Genomic DNA, 19835 nt, shown 5'->3' with positions numbered 1-19835 from the left:
GTTCAGGTCCTACTTGTAAGATCGGACTTTGTGTGTCCGCTGTGGTGAGTCTGTGTCCTCCTCTGCTCCTCTCTCTTGTTGGGTTCCACAGGGCTCAGTTTGAGGCCCTCTTCTCTACTTACTTTCCCTTTGGTCCATACTTAGAAAGCATGGCACGTCTTTCCAGTGTTTTGCAGACGATAGCCAGATTCATGTCCCTTTTAAAGAAAATGACAAGGTCAGACCGTTACTCAAGTGTCTTGATGACATAAAGGCCTGGATGGCTGTTACATTTTGGCCCAGTACATCAAGTCAGCTATAACTAACCTAGGAGATAAAATGGACTCTGATTTTGAGCTCAACAGTCAGATCAGGGCAGTTGTTAAATCAAGCTTTTTCCAATTGAGGCAGCTGGCCAAAAAAAAGCCAATCATTCCAAGGCAGCACTTTGAGACAGTAATCCACGCTTTTGTCACCACTAGGCTGGATTACTGTAATGCATTGTATGCCGCCCGTCTCCAGATGGTACAGAACGCAGCTATGCGTCTTTTAACTGGAACACGTAAACAAGAGAACATTTCCTCCATTTTAGCCTCACTCCACTGGCAGCCCGTACATTTCAGGATCCACTTTGAAATTCTTTTATTTGCTTTTAAATCCCTCAATGGTCTCGCACCACCCTACATCTCTGAGCTGCTACACCCGTATACACCCACCCGTTCTCTCAGATCAGCTGATTAACTGCTCCTGAGTGTCCCCAAATCAGGGGCCGTGCCTTTGCTGTGCCAGCTCTTAAACTGTGGAATGATCTGCCTCTGCCCATTAGACAGGCCTCTTCATTGTCTGTTTTTAAATCTCTTCTTAAACCGCACCTTTTCTCCTTGGCCTTTGACATTTTGATTTTATTGTTTTACTATATGGCTGTCTTCTCATGTTTTATGTCTTTTAATTTGTTTCATTTCTATTTTATGCCTGTGGGAGTTAGGTACTTTATGTCTTATTTATTCTTCTGTACAGCACTTTGGTAAAATGTGGTTGTTTTAAAGTGGTCTATAAATAAAGATTGATTAAAAGCCTACAATATGACACCACCTTACCGATTTCACTTTTTACAATGGATCACCGACCTTAATTAGTATGGGATTTGATATCCCTCCTATCTTTTTGAATGGCATACATTTACACAATTTAGTGGTATAAAATAACCCATACATGAGTCAAAGAGAACACAAAAGAGTGTACTATATGTCTATAGAGCAAAGTGTTGTTGTTCCTTGGTCCAAAATGGTTGACAAAAATGTGGGAATTGTCTGTTCATTTTTAGGTTGAGGGAACCACCATGATCAGGATCAATGTATCAGCAGTACAAGCAGTACAAATATAATACTGGTTCAAATTAAATATTTTTGTTTTGTATTTCCTCACCACACAATTACAATATTCTCATTTGTCTGATGTTCAAGTGCTGCAAAAGTCTTGTATTTCTATTAGAGTGTCAGTGGAGGTCAATTTGACACAAGGATTCTTAATTTTTACTACAAATTGCACTTTAACAGGTTTGCAGTTTTTAAATATACAACATAGCTAAAACACACAAAGTAGAACAGCAACTATTTAAAAAAAAAGTAGCAGTCATTGCCAGCTGGTGGCACATGTATACTTGTAAACGTCCATGTGTAGAACTGATTCAGCATTTCCATCTTGTAAATAATCTACAGCCTGCTATATGTGAATGAGTGGGTTTGTCATTAAGGTACACACCAGATCCATTAGGTATTTAGCATTTAAAAAAGGACAGAACAATCCAAACTTAAAGTAATAGTGGATATTTTTGTACTCCTAGCTCCCGAATATGAATGTGAGTTTGCCTGTTCCCCTGGGGTCTGTGTGGTGCTCTGGTTTCCTACTACAATCCAAAAACCTGCAGGTTAGGAGAATTTCAAACTATCAACTATCTGTCCCTGTCTGTCCAGAGTGTAGGCTGTCTCTCTACCCTTGATGCATGTTGGGATAACCACACTGTAAACCCAGATTTAGTTGTAATTAAACATTTTAGTGGTCACTACTTATTCTTACATGTTTTGTTAAAAACCATATTCATTACTAAATTACATTAGTTGTTTGTAATAATCAGCTTTAAGTAGAGAGTAGGCACTCTCCATTGGCTTGCGAGCTGGAAAAACCAAACTCTGGTCAGGCCAATCGCATCGTGTATAGAGTCGGTAGGCAGGATTATGGCTGCTGCTGCTGCTGGGAACAGCGGTCTTCTGGAAGACTTGGAGTTAAGCTTTTCTGTGAGAAAAGAACAAAGCACGGCACTGAAATCATTCTTAAAAAAGGAAGATGTGTTCAGAATGTTGCTTCGCTACCTTCTCCGTTGCTCTGCCTGGTTGTAGCGCTATCCTATTGCGTGCAGAGGGAATTTGAAAGACAACCGTTTATCCCACCCCTCGGATTGGGCTCCGTCAATGGTGAGTTCCCAGACCCAACATCTTGATGCGGGTCTGGCTTGTCAGGCTACTTTAAGTATGCAGTGCACAGATCATATTAAGGAGAGATAATTTAGGATGTAAAGTTTCTGTATGGGAGGGGCGGGGTCATTCGAACTGTTCTTTTCTGTGCGGTGCAAAGGCTCATGGGAAAAAATATATGTTCTGAACGGTTTCTGTCCTAGTTAAAGTGTGTTTTAATAATGTTCTGTTAATGGTTTGGGTGTGCATTTATGTTACCTGGGTTTTAGTTTTGTATGATTGATTTATTGTTGCACCATGACCGAGACCCGGGTGGGGACTGGTGGCTTCTGGGCAGTGAAACATTGATTAATGATTTATATGCAGATTGGAAACCAGTAACTCTGTTTTTGAGTGAAGCTTTTCATGCAGTACTAACATTGGGGAATTGCAGTCTTGTCTGTGTAATGATTTTGATTCTATTAATTGGACCAACTGTATTGAATACTTTGTTCTTAAAACTATTTTCTAACAAAGAAAAAACAATATTTATATTATTAAATTATTTCTGTAGTAGTAATAATTAGCCCAACATTTGTATGTAATATTTCTGTCCATGTTTAAAGCTTTAGTGCGTAGTTTCTGTCTCCACTATGAGGAATGACAGTATGGAGTATGGAGGAGTATGACAACAAAACTGTTGGCGCATCCACATGATACAAGCCTTCCGTGATCGTGCACCACCCCCATCCCTCCTCCGCGCAGTTGCTAGTAGCCAAGGAGAACATGGAGGCTTTCAAAAAAACATAATGGACTCTTCAGAAGAGGTAATTATCTTCCCTCGGTTTTCTGCGCACAGAAGTTGCCGGACGACACCAGTTTCTGAACATAGCCATACTGAGAAATACAGAGAGAGTTCTGTGGAGCTGATGAGTCTTAATTAGCTTTGTATCAACTTATTTGTCAATGGCTTAATGTAACGGACGTCCATTAATATCAAAAAGTTACGCACTAAAGCTTTAACTTAACATGCTTATTTTAGACAACATGACTCCAGAAAAATATGATTTATGTTTACTAATGATTTTTAGTAATGACTACTAATGAAAACTTAATTTGTCTACTGCCACAACTCACTGCTCTGTGTTAATGCAACTTGATCTGTTAAGTTTCACCTTGTGTAAAAGCGGGTTTCGACGCAAATTTCTAGTAAAGTCAACTAATTCGGGATAACAGTGCAGTATTGAAAATGGATTTATGCATATTTATTCCTGACTGAAAACATTACAAATTGGTATGGTCTGTGCAGAACCCAGGACAAAGAAGGTTTTGATTGATACCCATCTACATAGCATCAGTGATATCGGTGCGGTGCCTAAAAGTTATTAAAAGACAATTCCCACCCTAGCAACAGCCAGTTCACCCTGCTGCCGCCTTGCAAGCGATGCAGCTTTTTTCCTCAGGCATCTCAACTCATCCTCCGTATCCTCCATCATTAACAAATAGTTTAGTTTTTTCTTGTGTAGCATAAACAGACTAACTTGCATTACATTGTGCAACCCTGTGTTGCTTGGTGATACGTTATTAGTTTAAAGGCATCAGTGGAAAAATTGCTATCAAGCCAATGGATGAAGTATGCAATTAAAAATGAAGCCTGAACTATTTGTGTATTTGTGTCTTTTTAACAGCAATTGTACATTGACATTTTTATAAAAGAGCACAATATCTAAAATATATTTTAAAAAATCTGCAGAAAAGGTTGTACGAGGTAGAAATTTCTAGTGCAGTTGCAAAAATGCAAAGAAGTACCTTGAGTGGATCCACTACAGTATGTCACGGCGTATTTGTAGACATACCAAAAAAAAATGTCAAGGTTGCTTTAAAGGATTCAATTATTGGATGCTGGAGTCAGCACAGTGACGAGTGTGACTCTTTTGATGTAATCCTTTTGTGTTTCTCAGAAGGTTTCTAAGCATCAGAGCATTCTGTTCTATCTTGCCAGTCAACAATGTAGCACAAAGCAGTGCAATCAGTAATTGCGTAAATATTGTGTTCATGTGCTGTACAGTGGAAAGAAGTACTTGAAAAGAGAAGTATTTTAAAAACTCACGTCGTTACAACCTTTGACTTCTAAGCTGAAACTGTTGAAGGGCACAGTACAGTGTGGATGAATTGATAGACCAACATGTCACAGCAGCTGCTATTTACAAAATGCACATGAAGCATTGCTAGAAGATAGTCCAAGGTAATGGTTATCTATCACAAGGATAAACTAAACAGTGGCTTGTAATGAGCTTTGACCTGCTTGTAAAAGCCCTGGGAATAAAAATTGCCCAAGTAGATCAGGAGGCTGCATTTTCCTTTATTAAAGAATAATAAAATGTACTGATTTACTCTGGATCAATATAAGCGTTAGTTTGTTAAAAAGCTAAATAAAATGCAATGCATCACTGTTGCTTTCTAATGTGACAAATGGGCTTCTTCAACAGCTAAAATGTATTGCATAAGTAAACTGTAAGAAAAGGTTATTAAAAACAAAGCATTATAATTTGAGAATGATACATACAACTTCCAAATGTTGTTTGTTGGTCTGTCTTATTCTGGTAGGTAAGTATTTTACATTTTGCTGCCCCTGGCTTATTGTTTCACTGTGGCTAATCTGCAAATGTGTAAAGATTTGTTAGCAGATAGCAGAGAAGTTTGAAGTTGCTGTATAACTCAGAGCCTTTACAGCTCTGTCAATTATCCACTTGTGATCCCAGTTCATTTTATTCCCTGCATGCACCTTTCTTATTTTTGCCTTTTTGAGTGTCTGTTAAGAGCTCAGTATACTGTCACCTGCACTGTCCCATGTAGAAGTACAATTTAGGACATGGCAGGAAAAGAACCTACAGGTGTACTTGTTCTTCACATTGTATGGCTCTTATGGGGTACTACCCTTTGCTTGGTGAGATTTTTTTTTAAGATACTATATGATAACTATAAATTTGATTTCCATACCTTTGCAATCAATAACATTTACATTTTAATTATCTTTTGTTTAGCCCACAACAAATGTACTAGGTACGTGTTTTTTTTTTCAAGCAAAACACAGACTACACTTACAATTGTCACTTTTGTGCTGTTTTCATTTGACTATTCTTCCACATTTATTTTCAAATGCATTTACACAGACTATGATGTGGACGGTGGGCGGGACCTTGACATTTTTGACATCAATGAAGGTATGCTGTAATTTTTCATCCTTATGTCTCCAGATGATTATTCAGTAACCATTGTAAACCGATTTTCCTTGTGCTTGGTCTCCATAGAGGCAGGGTTAAATCTAGTAGAGGGGGACATTGTGCTTGATGAGGTATGTCAATTTAACAGCTTTTAATTTTCATCTGCACAGTTGAATTTTGTGGAGTAAAGCATAACCTTGACTCATGTCGTTCCTGTCTTTGTGATTGCTTTTATTGACCGCCACAGAGACAAACTCGAAATTCCATAATAGGAGATGAGTACAGGTGGCCAAAAACGATCCCATACTACATGGAAGATGACTTAGGTAAGAATGCCTGTTAGAGACTGGTTTTAGAAAATGTTTCTACATGTGCAGTCATTTTTTTTATCGAGGAATAGGGATGGATTTATACAATATGTTCACCTAAATTAATATTATTGTAAGCCATGGTGAAAAGTAACTAAGTGTTATTATACTGGTATTAACTACCCAACCATATATGAAGCAGTTATATTACTTCCACCTTGACCAACTGTAATATTTAAGTACTGCTTACATATTCATAATACCTGGAATTGGGGAGAATTTAACAACATTGGCAGCCCAGATGGCATTGTTTAGTGCCATTAGCCATGTCACGTTAGCTGCTATAGTTAGCAGTTGACATTAATAGAATATAGCAGCACTTTCTACAGTCAAAAATCACAGATTAATGCTTTTAACCAAATGCTACATAAACAGAAAATGTTTCAGGAGTGATGTGACTCGGAATTGGGGAGAATTTAAAGTGCTCATATTATGCTCATTTTCAGGTTCATAATTGTATTTAGATAGGGTGACCAGATTTCCCGTACTAAAACTGGGACACTTTGCGAGTGACCGTAGTGCTCGTGCACGCAAACCCTTTTTTAACGTGAACATGTGCCAGCCCAGGTCATATTTTTCAGAGAAAATTGAGTCCTGCCTCCATATAGATTGTCTCCATATAGTAAGTAGCAGTGAGTGATTGGGCAGTAGCCTACTACAGCAATCAGAATGAGAATTAGATTTTTATGTCATATATATATATATATATATATATTTCTGGAAATATGACATAAAAATCTAATATATATATATATATATATATATATATATATATTCAATAACTGAACTGTACTTATTGGGAAGTAATGCAATCATCATGAAAACGAATTATTAGTGAATATGTTTTCAAAAAATAGTCAACGTGTTGCATCCCTACTGTCATTGCCGATCTACCAAAACGGTAATTTGTCGACGGTCCCTTACACAGAACCTAGCGACAGAACAGATGATGAAGTGCTATGAAGCTTATGTCGAATACAAATCTCTGGCGATAATAATTGTAGTTGTTTTCTCTTGATACTCTGTAATAATGTCAACTTTCTTTGACCCTGATCACATCATTGACCTGAATTGCGTTGTCGATCTCGAACGAAGGGGAAGTTAAAATTGAATATGAACTGAATATCAAACGTCCAGCCAACTTCACCGCGCTTAAAATGAGACAGATAAGAAGAGGCATTGCAACAATGTTTACAAATATACATTGTAACGTTGGCTGCACAGATTATGCAGACGCAGACCGCTACGATTGACTGACACACACACACACACACACACACACACACACACACACACACACACACACACACACACACGTACGTACGTTAAAATCATACGCTGGACGCTTTATTAGTCTTTCTACATGGGCTATAATAAGACCACGTTGGCTATGTAATCGCTGACAACTGGGACAATTTCATAGTGGTTGGTGTAAACCGGGACATTTTACAACAGAGTGCATTGCAGTCAATCTTAAAAGGGGATTTGGAAGACATATTTTATCATCTTTAACAGAATTGATTTATCATCTTCTCTGCAGAGATCAATGCAAAAGGTGTAATTCTGAAGGCCTTTGAGCAGTATCGGCTCAAGACCTGCATCGACTTCAAGCCTTGGAGCGGAGAAGCAAACTACATTTCCATCTTTAAAGGGGGCGGGTAAGGCAAAAATAACTTTTATTCTTTATGGTCTGTTTATATGGCAAGACAAGTTGAACCTTCTTAAGGATCAGTGCATTATATATGGTGTATTCTATACTTACAACAAAAGTCCCCAATGGGATGTTCATAAAAGCCTTGTTTTTTTTTCTTCCAAAAGCTGTTTCTCCTCTGTGGGAAACCGGCGAGTTGGGAAGCAGAGCTTGTCAATAGGGAGCAACTGTGACCGTATTGCCACCATTGAACACGAGTTCCTTCATGCTCTGGGTTTCTGGCATGAACAGTCCAGAGCAGACCGCAATGATTATGTTAATATCATGTGGGACCGCATCTCAGAGGGTATGAATCTGTAACTGCTACACTGCCAACTTAATTATAATTAATTTAAATTCTACCCATTCATGATCCCACATATCATTTATTCCTTCGTGACATGCCTACTTCATGGCTCATATTTGTATGTGTATAATTATAAATCTGTAAGATGGAGAGGGAGTGTTTCATTTATGCTTTTTTTACACAATGTACATTCTAATAAAAAAAAAAAATCACTTCATTTCATGCAATGTTAGCAATGAGGTTTGTAATATAGGACTTCATGTAGCAGTTGATTTATTGTTTGTTCGATAAACATTTGTTGTATTCCTGGCTGCATAATCTCAACAAGATAAGCAAAAATTATATGATCAGCACATTAAGGCATCACATTACGATCTTGCATTGACCTATGCTCTTCAAATTGTAATTAATCTAATGTATGTGGGTTAAAGTACAGTGCACTTTATATGTCATCAATCTTTTGTCAAGTCTTTAAACACGTGTCAGCTATTGATAATAAACTAAAAAAAGGATCACAGATGTAAATTTGCTGTATAGCTAACTCTGGTATAGGGCTTGAACTGTGCATGGTCCCTGACAAATAAACTAATAATAAGCCACTTTGATTAATGACCCTAACAAACATCTTTGAATTCCAACCCCACATTTTTAGGAATGGAATAAGACATTGTGATATTGTGGATTCATCTGCACTGACACCTTTATTCATGTCTGATCTACAGGTAAAGAGCACAACTTTAACACCTACAACGACAACACCTCCAGCTCTTTGGGTGTGCCCTACGACTATGGCTCCATGATGCACTACAGTAAAAATGCCTTCCGCAACGGCACTGAGCCCACCATTGTCACCAAGATCCCTGCTTTCAGTGATGTCATTGGCCAGCGTATGGAGTTCAGTGACAGTGATCTGCTCAAGCTGCGCCGCATCTATAACTGCAGTAAGAGTCAAGCTGCGCCGCATCTATAACTGCAGTAAGAGTCAACAACCAACGGTGTTTGGTGTTTTAAGCCCCCAACGTCGTCTTCCAGGCAGCGCTGCCTGGAAGGCACTAGGATTAGGGGGCTTAAAACACCATCGAGCACAACCAACACCCAAGTTGGGTTTTACTATGTGTAAAAGAAGTGTTGTGTCAGCTTGTAACACGGTTGTCATAACACCTAATTCTCATTTGTAAGCAAAACATTTGTCGTTACTGTCGATCAGTTGATAGCAGTTCAAAGTCCCACACTTGTGTATGTGTGTTTATGAAATGGCTTCTAGCCCAGGGCTCCACATTCCTGGACTCATGTGACTTTGAACGCGAGAACATCTGTGGTATGATCCAGGGACAAGGGGATAAGGCAGACTGGGTCAGGGTTGCCAAAGCTGACGGAGGGCCCAACACGGACTACTCCAACATGGGCAAATGCACTGGTGAGAATTATCTTGCAAGAACATACAATGGTGTAGATGCATAGCTCTGTGTTGAAGGATAAGTTCAAATTGTTTTTTCAAAAGTCTGTCATAAAACGACACTCACATGCCCGTTTGTACATTGGAAAAAGTTTTTGGTCACTGTAGTTTTTCCTACTCTCGATACTGGCCCTGGGGAAAAAAACATTCAAATACAATTCCAATGTAGGTGGACAAAAAACAGTCCTTGTTCTGTCTAGAACGTTTTCCAAAGTTCAACCAAAGCTAATATGAGGCTTTAGCAGTCTGTGTTAGACAAATCAAGTGGGTATCTTCTAAAGATACAGTCTTTAAAGTATGAAATTCCACCTTTCGTGTTCTTATCCCTCCACCACAGCCTAGCAAGAAAACACAAAGAGGACATTTCAAACTGATAGACCCTAATTTTGGAAGATGTATTCACTTGATTTGGTTAACTTTGACATATGAAGCCTCGTTGAACTTTACCACTGAACTTTAAAATGAAGGACTCCGGATTCCCCCCCCCCCCTATCTCTTACATTAGATGCACATTAGGAGGGGATCTCTTCACAGGAGGAACAATTACAGCGACAAAAAAACGGTTTCAATATAGCCAACATTTAGGCATGTGAGGGTTGTTTTTAAGATTGACTTTAAAAAATATACACCTATCTTTTAATTGTTGCTATGTGACAGATCGGCCTTTGTAACCGTCTCTCTTATCATCCACTGTGCAAAGTGCATTCAAGTAATGCTAAGGTATCAACATTATTAATTAAGTGAAATTTGGATCTTTAGGCTCGGGGTATTTCATGCACTTCAGCACTGGCACAGCCAGCACTGGGGATACAGCTCTGCTGGAGAGCAGGCTCCTATACCCCAAAAGAGGATACCAGTGTCTGCAGTTCTTCTACTACAACAGCGCCGGCCCCAGCGACTCACTGAAGATCCATGTCAGAGAATATGACAATGCTAACCCTAATGGAAAACTACGCTTTATAAAGACCATAGATGGTGACTATTACTAAATTCTGCTTCTGCTCAACATGTTACAATTTTGCTTGTGAAATCTGGTAATCATAATCCTGCCATTCAATAAATTCCATTTGTTTACCTCAACAGGCTCCCCTCAGGACCTGTGGCAACTGCACCACGTGAGTCTAGACGTCAAAACAAAATTCCGTGTTGTCTTTCAAGGGACCAAGGAGGGTTCTGGGACCTTGACAGGGGGACAGTCACTGGATGATATCAACCTTTCTGAGACTACCTGCCCAGAGTTTATATGGCGTGTGAAAAACTTCAGTCACGTTATGGAAAACACCCCAACAAACACATCTATCTTCAGCCCCCCGTTCACCTCTAAGGAGGGTTACACCTTCCAAATGGAGCTGTACCCCAGCGGTAAGGCAGGCTCTCCTGGTGAGTTGTCGGCCTATGCTCATCTAGTGGCCCGTGAAGGAGACACAGGACAGATATGGCCATGCCCCTGGAAACAGATAACCATGATGCTGATGGACCAGCACCCACACATCCAAAAGCGCATGTCCAACCAGCGCAGTGTCACCACTGACCCCAACATGAAGGCAACAGGTGCAGCTACTTTCACTGTCAATAAGATTGAAATGAATTATTCTTTATGTAAAAACAAACCATAAAAATACAATATTCATAACAATGTCCTTTTAAACAGACTCTGACAGATTTTTCTGGGACGACCCTCGGAAGGTGGGCGTTGAGGTCACACACACAGATGGGTCCAAGTATTTCAGAGGGCCAGGCTCCGGCACTGCAGTGTATCTCACCCACCTCAGAGCCAAGAGCAGGGATTTTATAAAGGGAGGAGACGCCATCTTTCTCCTCACCATGGAGGGTAAAAGCACCAGAATACAGTATAAACTCAACACATTTTAATGTAAAAAACATACTGTGTCCAATGATATTTAAGATAAAAGGGAAGAAATGTATCGCCATGTATGTTATATCTTTTGTGAAACCACATCCATCCTGTCGCACATAACATCAATTATGTATTCATACCAGTGATGCATGATTACATCCATGATTACCATCTCCACTTGTCAGAAAAACACTACAACCATACAATCCGGTCTGCTCCTCCACTTGAATCCAATTAACCGCTTTCTCCCTCTTCAGATGTGTCTCATCTGACAGTGACCCAGCCTCTGCCTTCCACAACCCAGCAGCCTGTCACCACCACTGTCACCACTGCACCCATTAATCTCTGCCTCAGTGTGCAATGTCTGAATAACGGAGTCTGCGTGGTGGATGAGGGGAAGGCTGCTTGCAGGTGAGCGCCTTTTGACTGCACTCACTTAACTGTGAATGTAACAATCAGGGAGCCTTAAAGCTGTCAGACTCTTTACAATCAAAATTGAGCAATCTACATGTTCACAATCTTCCAGCGTTACATTATCATTGTGTGAAATTATTTGTAAAGGAATAGTTCAACATTTTGGAAAATACAGTGGCACTCATAAATTTATGAACCCATGCTAAAGTTGACTAAAAAGAGGAATAAAAAAATCATCTTTTGGGAATTGATCTTAATGCCTTAATTAAAAAAATGAGGAAAAATCCAACCTTTAAGGACACCAATTTTCTTTGTGAATGAATAATGTATCGTAAATAAATAAATGTTCTTCCTTAAAATACAGGGGGCATAAGTACCCCTATGTTAAATTCCCATAGAGGCAGGCAGATTTTTATTTTTAAAGGCCAGTTATTTCATGGATCCAGGATACTATGCATCCTGATAAAGTTCCCTTGGCCTTTGGAATTAAAATAGCCCCACATCATCACATACCCTTCACCATACCTAGAGATTGGCATGGTTTTATTTCAGTTAGCCTAATAGCTTGTTTGATTCTATGGAAACATTATTCATTCACAAAGAAAATTGGTGTCCTTAAAGGTTGGATATTTCCTCATTTTTTTGAATGAAGGCATTAAGATCAATTTCCAAAAGATGATTTTTTATTAATAAATTTACTTTTTAGGCAACTTTAGCATGGGTTCATAAACTTATGAGTGCCACTGTATGCTTACTCGCTTTCTTGCGGAGTTAAATGAGAAGATTGATGCCACTCTCTTATCTGTCCTTTCAATACGAAGGTACAGCCATCAGCCTCTAAGCTTAGCACAAAGAAACAGGGGGGAAACAGCTAGCCCAGCTTTGTACAAAGAGGAAAGAAATCCACCTACCAGCACCCTCTAAAGCCAGTCTCATATTGCTTGCTGGGATTTCTTGGCCATGCTCAGGTTTTTGCTACCTTTGGACAAGGGCTGTGCGATATGGAGAAAATCAAATATCATGATATTATTTACCTTGAGATTTTAGATAAATAACCATCAATAATGTTGATTAAATGACTAAGTGGTTACATACAAATAATAGAACAGTCTGGTAAGTTTGGAAAATGACATTACTTTACTGTAATGCAGCGTTTAAAAACCAGGAAAAAACAACACTTATATTACAATATCCAAAATCTAAGACGTTATACAGTCTCATATCACGATGTCGATCAAGATGGTTCCCCCCCGTTTCCAGTCTTTGTGCTAAGCTGACCGCCTGCTTCATCGATACCACATAAGAGAGGTTTCAATCTTCTTATCTAACTGTTTGCAAAAACAGAACATAAGTGTATTTCCCAAAATCTTAATTTTCTATTCTTAAGAGCCTTTTAAAATTGAGTATTTGAGGGAAAAGTATAGTTTTTCCAGTGGGTATATGCTCAATATCTCAGAACAGCACTTTATCTAGATAAAGCCTAATAAAAGCTTGTATATCAGTTCCATAGTGAATCATTGACCCTCTAATCTTGTCCCATCAGATTACGTTCCTCTTATATTTACCTTCTTCCACTAATTTTCCATCACGATTTTTCTCTCGTCCTCTTTTTTCCTTTGGTCTACAGGTGTGTGGTGGGTGATGACTGGTGGTACTATGGGGACAGCTGTCAGTACAAGGGCTCCATCATGGATAAAACCACCCTTGCACTTGCTTCTTCTCTGTCTGTACTGGGAGTAATGCTGCTGGTTACAGCAGTCAGTGTCATCTGTCTGAAGAAGAAATATAAGAAACACGCTAATAACAGCAGTGTTGTCATGGAAAACATAAGTGCCACTCAGAAAGCGTAGTGGAAGACCCTGGCGTTTCCAATGACAACTTGGTGAACAGAAGGAAACTGCAAAATAAAACAGACTTTAAGTCAAATAAATTGATCTTTTTCAGTTCAGTGTTTTTTGATAAATATATTGTGGATCAGGCTTTGGATTTATAGATGTAAGGCTTTAAACTTCAGTGCAAGAAGGTTACGCAATCACATACTCTAGATCAGGGATCTTCAACAGGGGGTCTGGGACCCCTAGGTGCTCCTCAGAATCAATGCAGGGGGGCCACCAAATTATTGTTAATTTTTTTTTTTTCAAAAGTTAAAAAGTATTTTCTCATTAAAACATGCCAACAATTATTAGGCTCTTTTCATAGCTTAGTACACTATGCAAAAAAAGGTATGAGTAAAGGCTTTAGGCCTGCCTACACGTTAGTCTAGGCCCAGTTTATTATACAACTTTATTTTATATAATGTATGTAGTTGGGGGTCCCTGCTCTGTCTCTCTTTCAGTTAAGGGGTCCTTTGCAGACCACTGCTCTAGATCATACCCATTGAGTCTATCATCATACCATTATGAGATTGCCCCCTTCTGGTCTTTCAATGTAAAAACACTAGAGCAAACTTAGAATACTATTGTAAATGAATTATTTTGAAATTCTGAAGTCTTATATGAATGTTTTCACGTAATAAAAATCCAATAGAGCATGACTTATATTCACAAATTTAAAATTTATTATACCAAAGACAGGAACATCTGTGTTGTCTCTTTTCCATGTGGATATATTTGTTTGTATTACTGAATTTGACACAGTCATGCCGGTGATAACAGTTACTGTAGGAGGGAGGTGGGACTAATATTACGTGTGGGTGTCCATGTATGTGCATTTGTGTGTATGTATGTGCGTGCATGCGAGTGTGCATGCAAAGATCTGCCTATAAGTGTTCATTAGATACAGTGATGACTACAGGACATCACAATCAAACAAAGTGGAGCAAACCATGGCAACTTTGTGTAGTTATATTGCATGGAATGTTGGGGTTTCTGACCTGCAATTGCACATATATATATATATATATATATATTGTGTGTGTGTGTGTGTGTGTGTGTGTGTGTGTGTGTGTGTATATATGTGTGTCAGATTTGTGGGTCTACATTGTAAGATAAAGGGGGCGGAGGGGTGACACCTCCATAACAGCAAACTCTTGGTGAACCTCACGTCCTCCCCACCACTAAAACCTTCACCGACATACAGGTACGTAGTTCCTTTAAAAGCATCAGTATACAACATTTCTCTTATTTACAATCATTGGAGAAAAAAAAAAATCACCATTTCTCTCAGAGAAGATTAGTAAAAGTGACTGAGTCACCATAAAGAGTATGCAACTCCTAGGAGTTAGTATTTAAAATTTCTACAAAAAATTTCTATGCCATTTTACAGGCCAAGAGCCATGATTTACTGAAGAAATACAGTATTTAAGTGCCCTATCTACAACAGTTAAGTGTGGTATTACTGGTGTACCATTTGACATAGTTCACTGATAATAAAAACATTATACTTTTCTGTTTTAAAAAGTCCTTTCAGCAACTTCACTGCTTTCATATTAAAAGATATGGTAAGTTCTTACAAAACAAACAAACAAACCATGGAATTGTTATCCATAATACCAAGTGTTGTGGCAAGCTAATGCTATTGCAAAAAGACTAGTGTTAATTACATACTCAGCTGGTTGTCTAATGTAAAAACAATGTTCCACAGTCTGTGAGAAGGGCACAACCCCAGGAGCTGTGTCCACAGCCTATTCAAGAGGGTTGAGTATCGTTAAAGGGCTCATTTGCTTGTTTTATCTCATGAGTTGCTGGGGTAAAAATGGATCACGTTACAGTGTATGATTCTTTAATGATGAGGCTGCGTTGAGCTAGGAAGGCTGTTTAGAAAAAGTATGATCCAACTTTTTCATGTGCATTTTACAGCCTCATGTTTGTGTCCGTACACGGAAAGTCAAACTGGTTAGGTTGATGGTACAGTAGGCTTCTGTGCATGCTGCAGCCGGGAGTGAGATGAGGCTGTAGTTGGCGGTGTTGTTGTTTAGAGAGGGGTATCGTAGTAGTCTGTGGGCTGATCGGTCCCAGGAGGTTTCTGCTGTTTCTGTTGATGCTGCTTCATAATTTCCTTCACCTCCTCCTCCAGCTCAGGCGGGATGATGAACTGGTCATCTGGGTCGGGCTGGGCTGGAGCTGTGAAGTAACCCCCGGACTTCTTGGAGGGAGCATCAGCAGCCACCTCGATAAGGTTGTGACTCTTTTCCTGGCGTGCCACTGACCCATTAATCCTCCTCTTGCCTGACAACTTACCTCCATCCCCACCTCCAGCTCCGGCTCCCTGCCAAGACTCATCTCTCTCCAGCCCATTCTCAGCCTCACCGAGGCTCATGTCGGCCCCTTCCTCCAGGGGCTCTGGGGTGCATGGCGGTGGAGGAGGTGGCGGAAGAGTCAGCAGGGTTTGTTCCTGGCTGGAGGATGAGGGTAACAATGTTTGGGGTGACGAGGAGGACTCTGCTTTGAGGCAGTGGACATCCGCCTCTACTTCTACACGGCTCCCATTAGAGAAAACACCAGCGATGGGCTCCTCGTCCTCGCTGTCCAGCCCGTTGTCAGACAGGGCGCTGGAGAAGGTGGCACTAGACAGCTGCCTCTGGAAGGAGCCAGCTAAGCAGGCGGGATGAAGGGCACAGCAGCTGCGGGCAGAGGGCAGCTCTGAACCTGGGAACAGGTACTGGCAGGGCTGGGTGGTAGTGTGGGTCTGCTGGTTCTGTAGGGACAGCGGGTGGGCCTGATGGTGCAGGTGGAGGTGTGGATGGTGGGGCTGCTCATGCAGCAGCACCAAAGAGCTCTGTGGGGGCTCATCAGATGAGGCTGTGGAGCCCACCTCGCTGCTCATCTCGCTGGTACTGATCTCACTGCTGATTTCACTGCACGAGGAAGGCGGCACAGGGAGGGAGCCATCTGAGGGCCGCTCCTTGATGGCAGAGGACGATGGGGGATAGGGGCCCAAGCCGGGACTAGGAGGTGGGTGGGGAGGCTCAGAACAGCAGCAGGAGCAGCAGTCTTCACTCACACTGAGCTGGACAACAACAGCGCAGAGGCTATCTGTGCAGCCGTAGCCCTGCGCCAGCGTGCACAGCTTCTTAGCAGCAGCCAGGGCATCGGGGACGTTCCGAACAGCCTCCACAGCCTCGGTGGGAGACACGGCATCCCACAGGCCTCGGCTACCCAGAATGAAGAACTCATCCTGGGGGGTGAGAGTGACTGTCTGCACGTATGGACAAGGGATGACGGATGGGTAGAGAAAGGAGTAGCCCATAATTCGTGTAGAATCTGTCACGCCATTCACCTTGTTGTCCTGTGGAATAGAGCATTAACATCAATACAGTGTTTGCGCAGTGCACATCTAAAGTTACATTTACATTATTGTACTCCACATTGATTACAATGTACTTGAGATGCTTTCAGGGATCTCTACCTCAGTGATGATAGCCCTGTGCTGCCTGATCCTGCGGTATTCCTCCTCAAGCCCCACATTTTGAAGCAGTGACAGTGACAATGGCTTTCCATCGCGGCACAGGATGGCCTGGCACTTGCCCACATTAGCAGCTGTGAGGGTGAAGCAGCCACCGGGGTCGGTGGGGTCGTGGCGAATGTGACACAGAGCCGCTGAGCCACCCAGTTTCTGCCCAGCAGTTCCCAGTTTTCTATGGTGGCAAGGAAAGAGGGGACAAGAGTAAATATTAAAAATTTCTAGTCTCAATCAATAATTTCTGCAGATTATAATTTGTGCTAGCGACTAAAACTCTGCTGCAACATATTATGAAAGATAGGTAACAGAAGAGGACGGCTGATAGAAATGCTTGTTGTCATGCACCTTTGCATGACGAGGAAGGTGTTGGTCATGTAGTCCTCTTCGCTCTTGGTCTTGTGTAGTTCTTCCGCCAACACGTCATTCATTGTGCACTGCAACAAGTAGGGCACCTCCACATTCCTGTCCCCATCAAACACACCGTACAGGGCCTCAAGACTCCCACAGAAACGGTTTACTGAGAGAGCTGCAACACACAGTCTAGACAAGAAAACAGAAGAAGGCCATAACGTCACTGAGGCGTGTGCTCAGTGAGGAAACAATGAGGGCTTCAAAACTCCTCTGTTCTCCATATATTGATCACTTTACTCCACTCGCTTAAAACCATGGAAACAATACCTTCTATGATTCGATGACTGTACAGCAGAACCTCAGACGTGCCTATTCAACTTCTCACTTATATGAAAATATGGAAACAATACTGTATGTCCAATTGCTTGAATCTCTTTTTGAGCGTTGAACTGGCAATTTAGCCCATATAAAGATGTTTTGGCGTGTTAGCTCATGATTAGTTAGTAGTTAGTTAGTACATGATTCATATTTTCAATAAGCACTACTTCAATATTTCCTTGATTTGAGTCATCTGGCTTTAACAAAGTGCATTCTCAAGAGGGTTGGATTAGTGAGGCTTCACTGGACGAGTGTGATGGTGGTTGTTTTTTTCTCATTGACTGAATTGAACTCACTTATTCTTGACGCCCGAGGCCTCTGTGTAACCATGACTCCACACAACAGGCCCGCCAGATGCCTCATTCGACGAAAAGGTTGGAGGCGGATCAATACGGAAGCAGCGGATATTACTGAAAAACAACAAAATATGAAATAGATGACATTCACTGTAAAGATACATGAGCTTCTGACAGTATTCTACTCAGGATCTCTATATATTGTGGTTTCTATCATAAAAAGGTTAGATTAGGTTAGATAAAAGTATTTTTTGGGGGAAACTGGACCATTACAAAAGCAAAGTACTATAATAGAAAACCAAAAAAACAGTATCTACACAACAACAACATTTATACACACTGGCAGAGCAAATATTAAGCATGAAAAAATTTATAAAATACTCCCAGTGCAAACTATATAGACACATTGTCAGAACTACATGCAGAATTGCACTGTAACTAAAGTCAAAAAGACCTACAGAGAAAAACAATGACATACTTGAGATGCTCGAGGGTCTTGTGGTCCAGGTTGAGACGAGGGTTTCCAGTCAGGTCCAGCTCCTGAAGCTTGGGAGGCAGATTCTCTGGTAGCGTGATCTCACTCAGCTCATTACAGCTCAGATCCACACACTGACGACAGAGGACGAGACACTCACGCACATGCAAATACAGTACGAGCTTTGGGACTCATACATACACTGTACATAAAGACTCGCAGAGATGTTATTACATAATACTACTGTCTTACTTTCATCTCCATCAGCTGCATGACCTCAGGGAAGACCTCGATGGCGTTGGAGTGGGCGATGAGTGTGTGCATTCTCCGGCAATTCATGATGGTTGTGGGCACAGTCTTCAGCATGTTTCCGCTCAGGTCCACCTCCTCCAGCTCCTCCAACTTGGCCATTTTACTGAAGAATGAGGGGAAAGTATTGGGTGAGTTGAGTACATACAATTATGATTTGCTGCCTAATTCATTCTTTAAATCCTTGTAAATTTAATCTATTGGGGTTTTGGACTATTTTATAGTCTAAATCAGAGATCTTCAACAGGGGGGCCACCAAATTATTGGTAATTTTTTGAAAGTTTAAAAAAAAAAAAAAAAAATAAAATGTCTTAACATGAATCCAACATATTAGCAAATATAAATCTGCCTATTTGTGATAGGCTTACTGGCTTACAGGTAAGATAGCCACTAAGATAGCCATCCACGGATACAGTTAACCCTAAGGATTCACTGTGCCACATGTATGTTTAATATCAAAACATGATTTATGAAATCATGCCAACAATTATATAATATGCAATTTCATTTTATACAGTATATGTAGTAGGGGGTCCCTGCTCCGTCTCTCTTTCAGTTAAGGGGTCCTTGGCTTAAAAAATCGTTGAAGACCACTGGTCTAAATAAATTAGAACTATATATCTGTCAGCTATAAATTCCTAATTTATTAGTATCTGTGTACGTGTTGGCCAATAAGTACAGAAATGCCAAAGACATAGTATGTATGAGGTAATTTAGAAACAATGTCACTATTACATTTTAACTGTATAGTATATCAGTATCGGCCTCCAAAATCCAGTATCGGTTGAGTTAAATACGCAACAGATGAATCAATAACGAAAATAACCATTAGTTCCAGCTCTAATGTAAAACACAGGCGAGGCTAAAGGGAAGAGCAAAT

At 40.5% G+C, this 19835-nt stretch overlaps 2 protein-coding genes across 2 annotated transcripts in view; one reads left to right on the top strand and one right to left on the bottom strand.

Annotated features, from left to right (window-relative positions):
• The first annotated feature begins 1705 nt into the window (after positions 1 to 1705).
• On the top strand, positions 1706 to 13596 carry mep1bb (meprin A subunit beta b). The gene is given in 15 exon segments (XM_078263898.1): positions 1706 to 1732; positions 1823 to 1906; positions 5474 to 5492; positions 5603 to 5653; positions 5741 to 5784; positions 5901 to 5979; positions 7562 to 7679; positions 7840 to 8018; positions 8741 to 8959; positions 9283 to 9435; positions 10234 to 10449; positions 10558 to 11025; positions 11126 to 11305; positions 11590 to 11743; positions 13374 to 13596. Coding segments are annotated over 15 exon segments (2214 nt in total).
• A 682-nt stretch (positions 13597 to 14278) lies between these two features.
• phlpp1 (PH domain and leucine rich repeat protein phosphatase 1) overlaps positions 14279 to 19835 on the bottom strand; it is a 51208-nt gene continuing 45651 nt past the window's right edge. The window contains exons 12-17 of the mRNA XM_078263914.1: positions 18899 to 19061; positions 18650 to 18780; positions 18172 to 18285; positions 17492 to 17686; positions 17093 to 17321; positions 14279 to 16972 (exon numbers count right to left, since the gene is read on the bottom strand). Coding sequence (XP_078120040.1) covers positions 15659 to 16972; positions 17093 to 17321; positions 17492 to 17686; positions 18172 to 18285; positions 18650 to 18780; positions 18899 to 19061 — 2146 coding nt within the window. The 3' untranslated portion in view covers positions 14279 to 15658. The remainder of the gene's footprint in view (positions 16973 to 17092; positions 17322 to 17491; positions 17687 to 18171; positions 18286 to 18649; positions 18781 to 18898; positions 19062 to 19835) is intronic.

The sequence above is a fragment of the Sander vitreus genome, chromosome 12 (assembly GCF_031162955.1).
Source record: "Sander vitreus isolate 19-12246 chromosome 12, sanVit1, whole genome shotgun sequence".
Lineage (NCBI taxonomy): Eukaryota > Metazoa > Chordata > Actinopteri > Perciformes > Percidae > Sander > Sander vitreus.
This window is presented reverse-complemented; position numbering and strand designations above follow the sequence as displayed.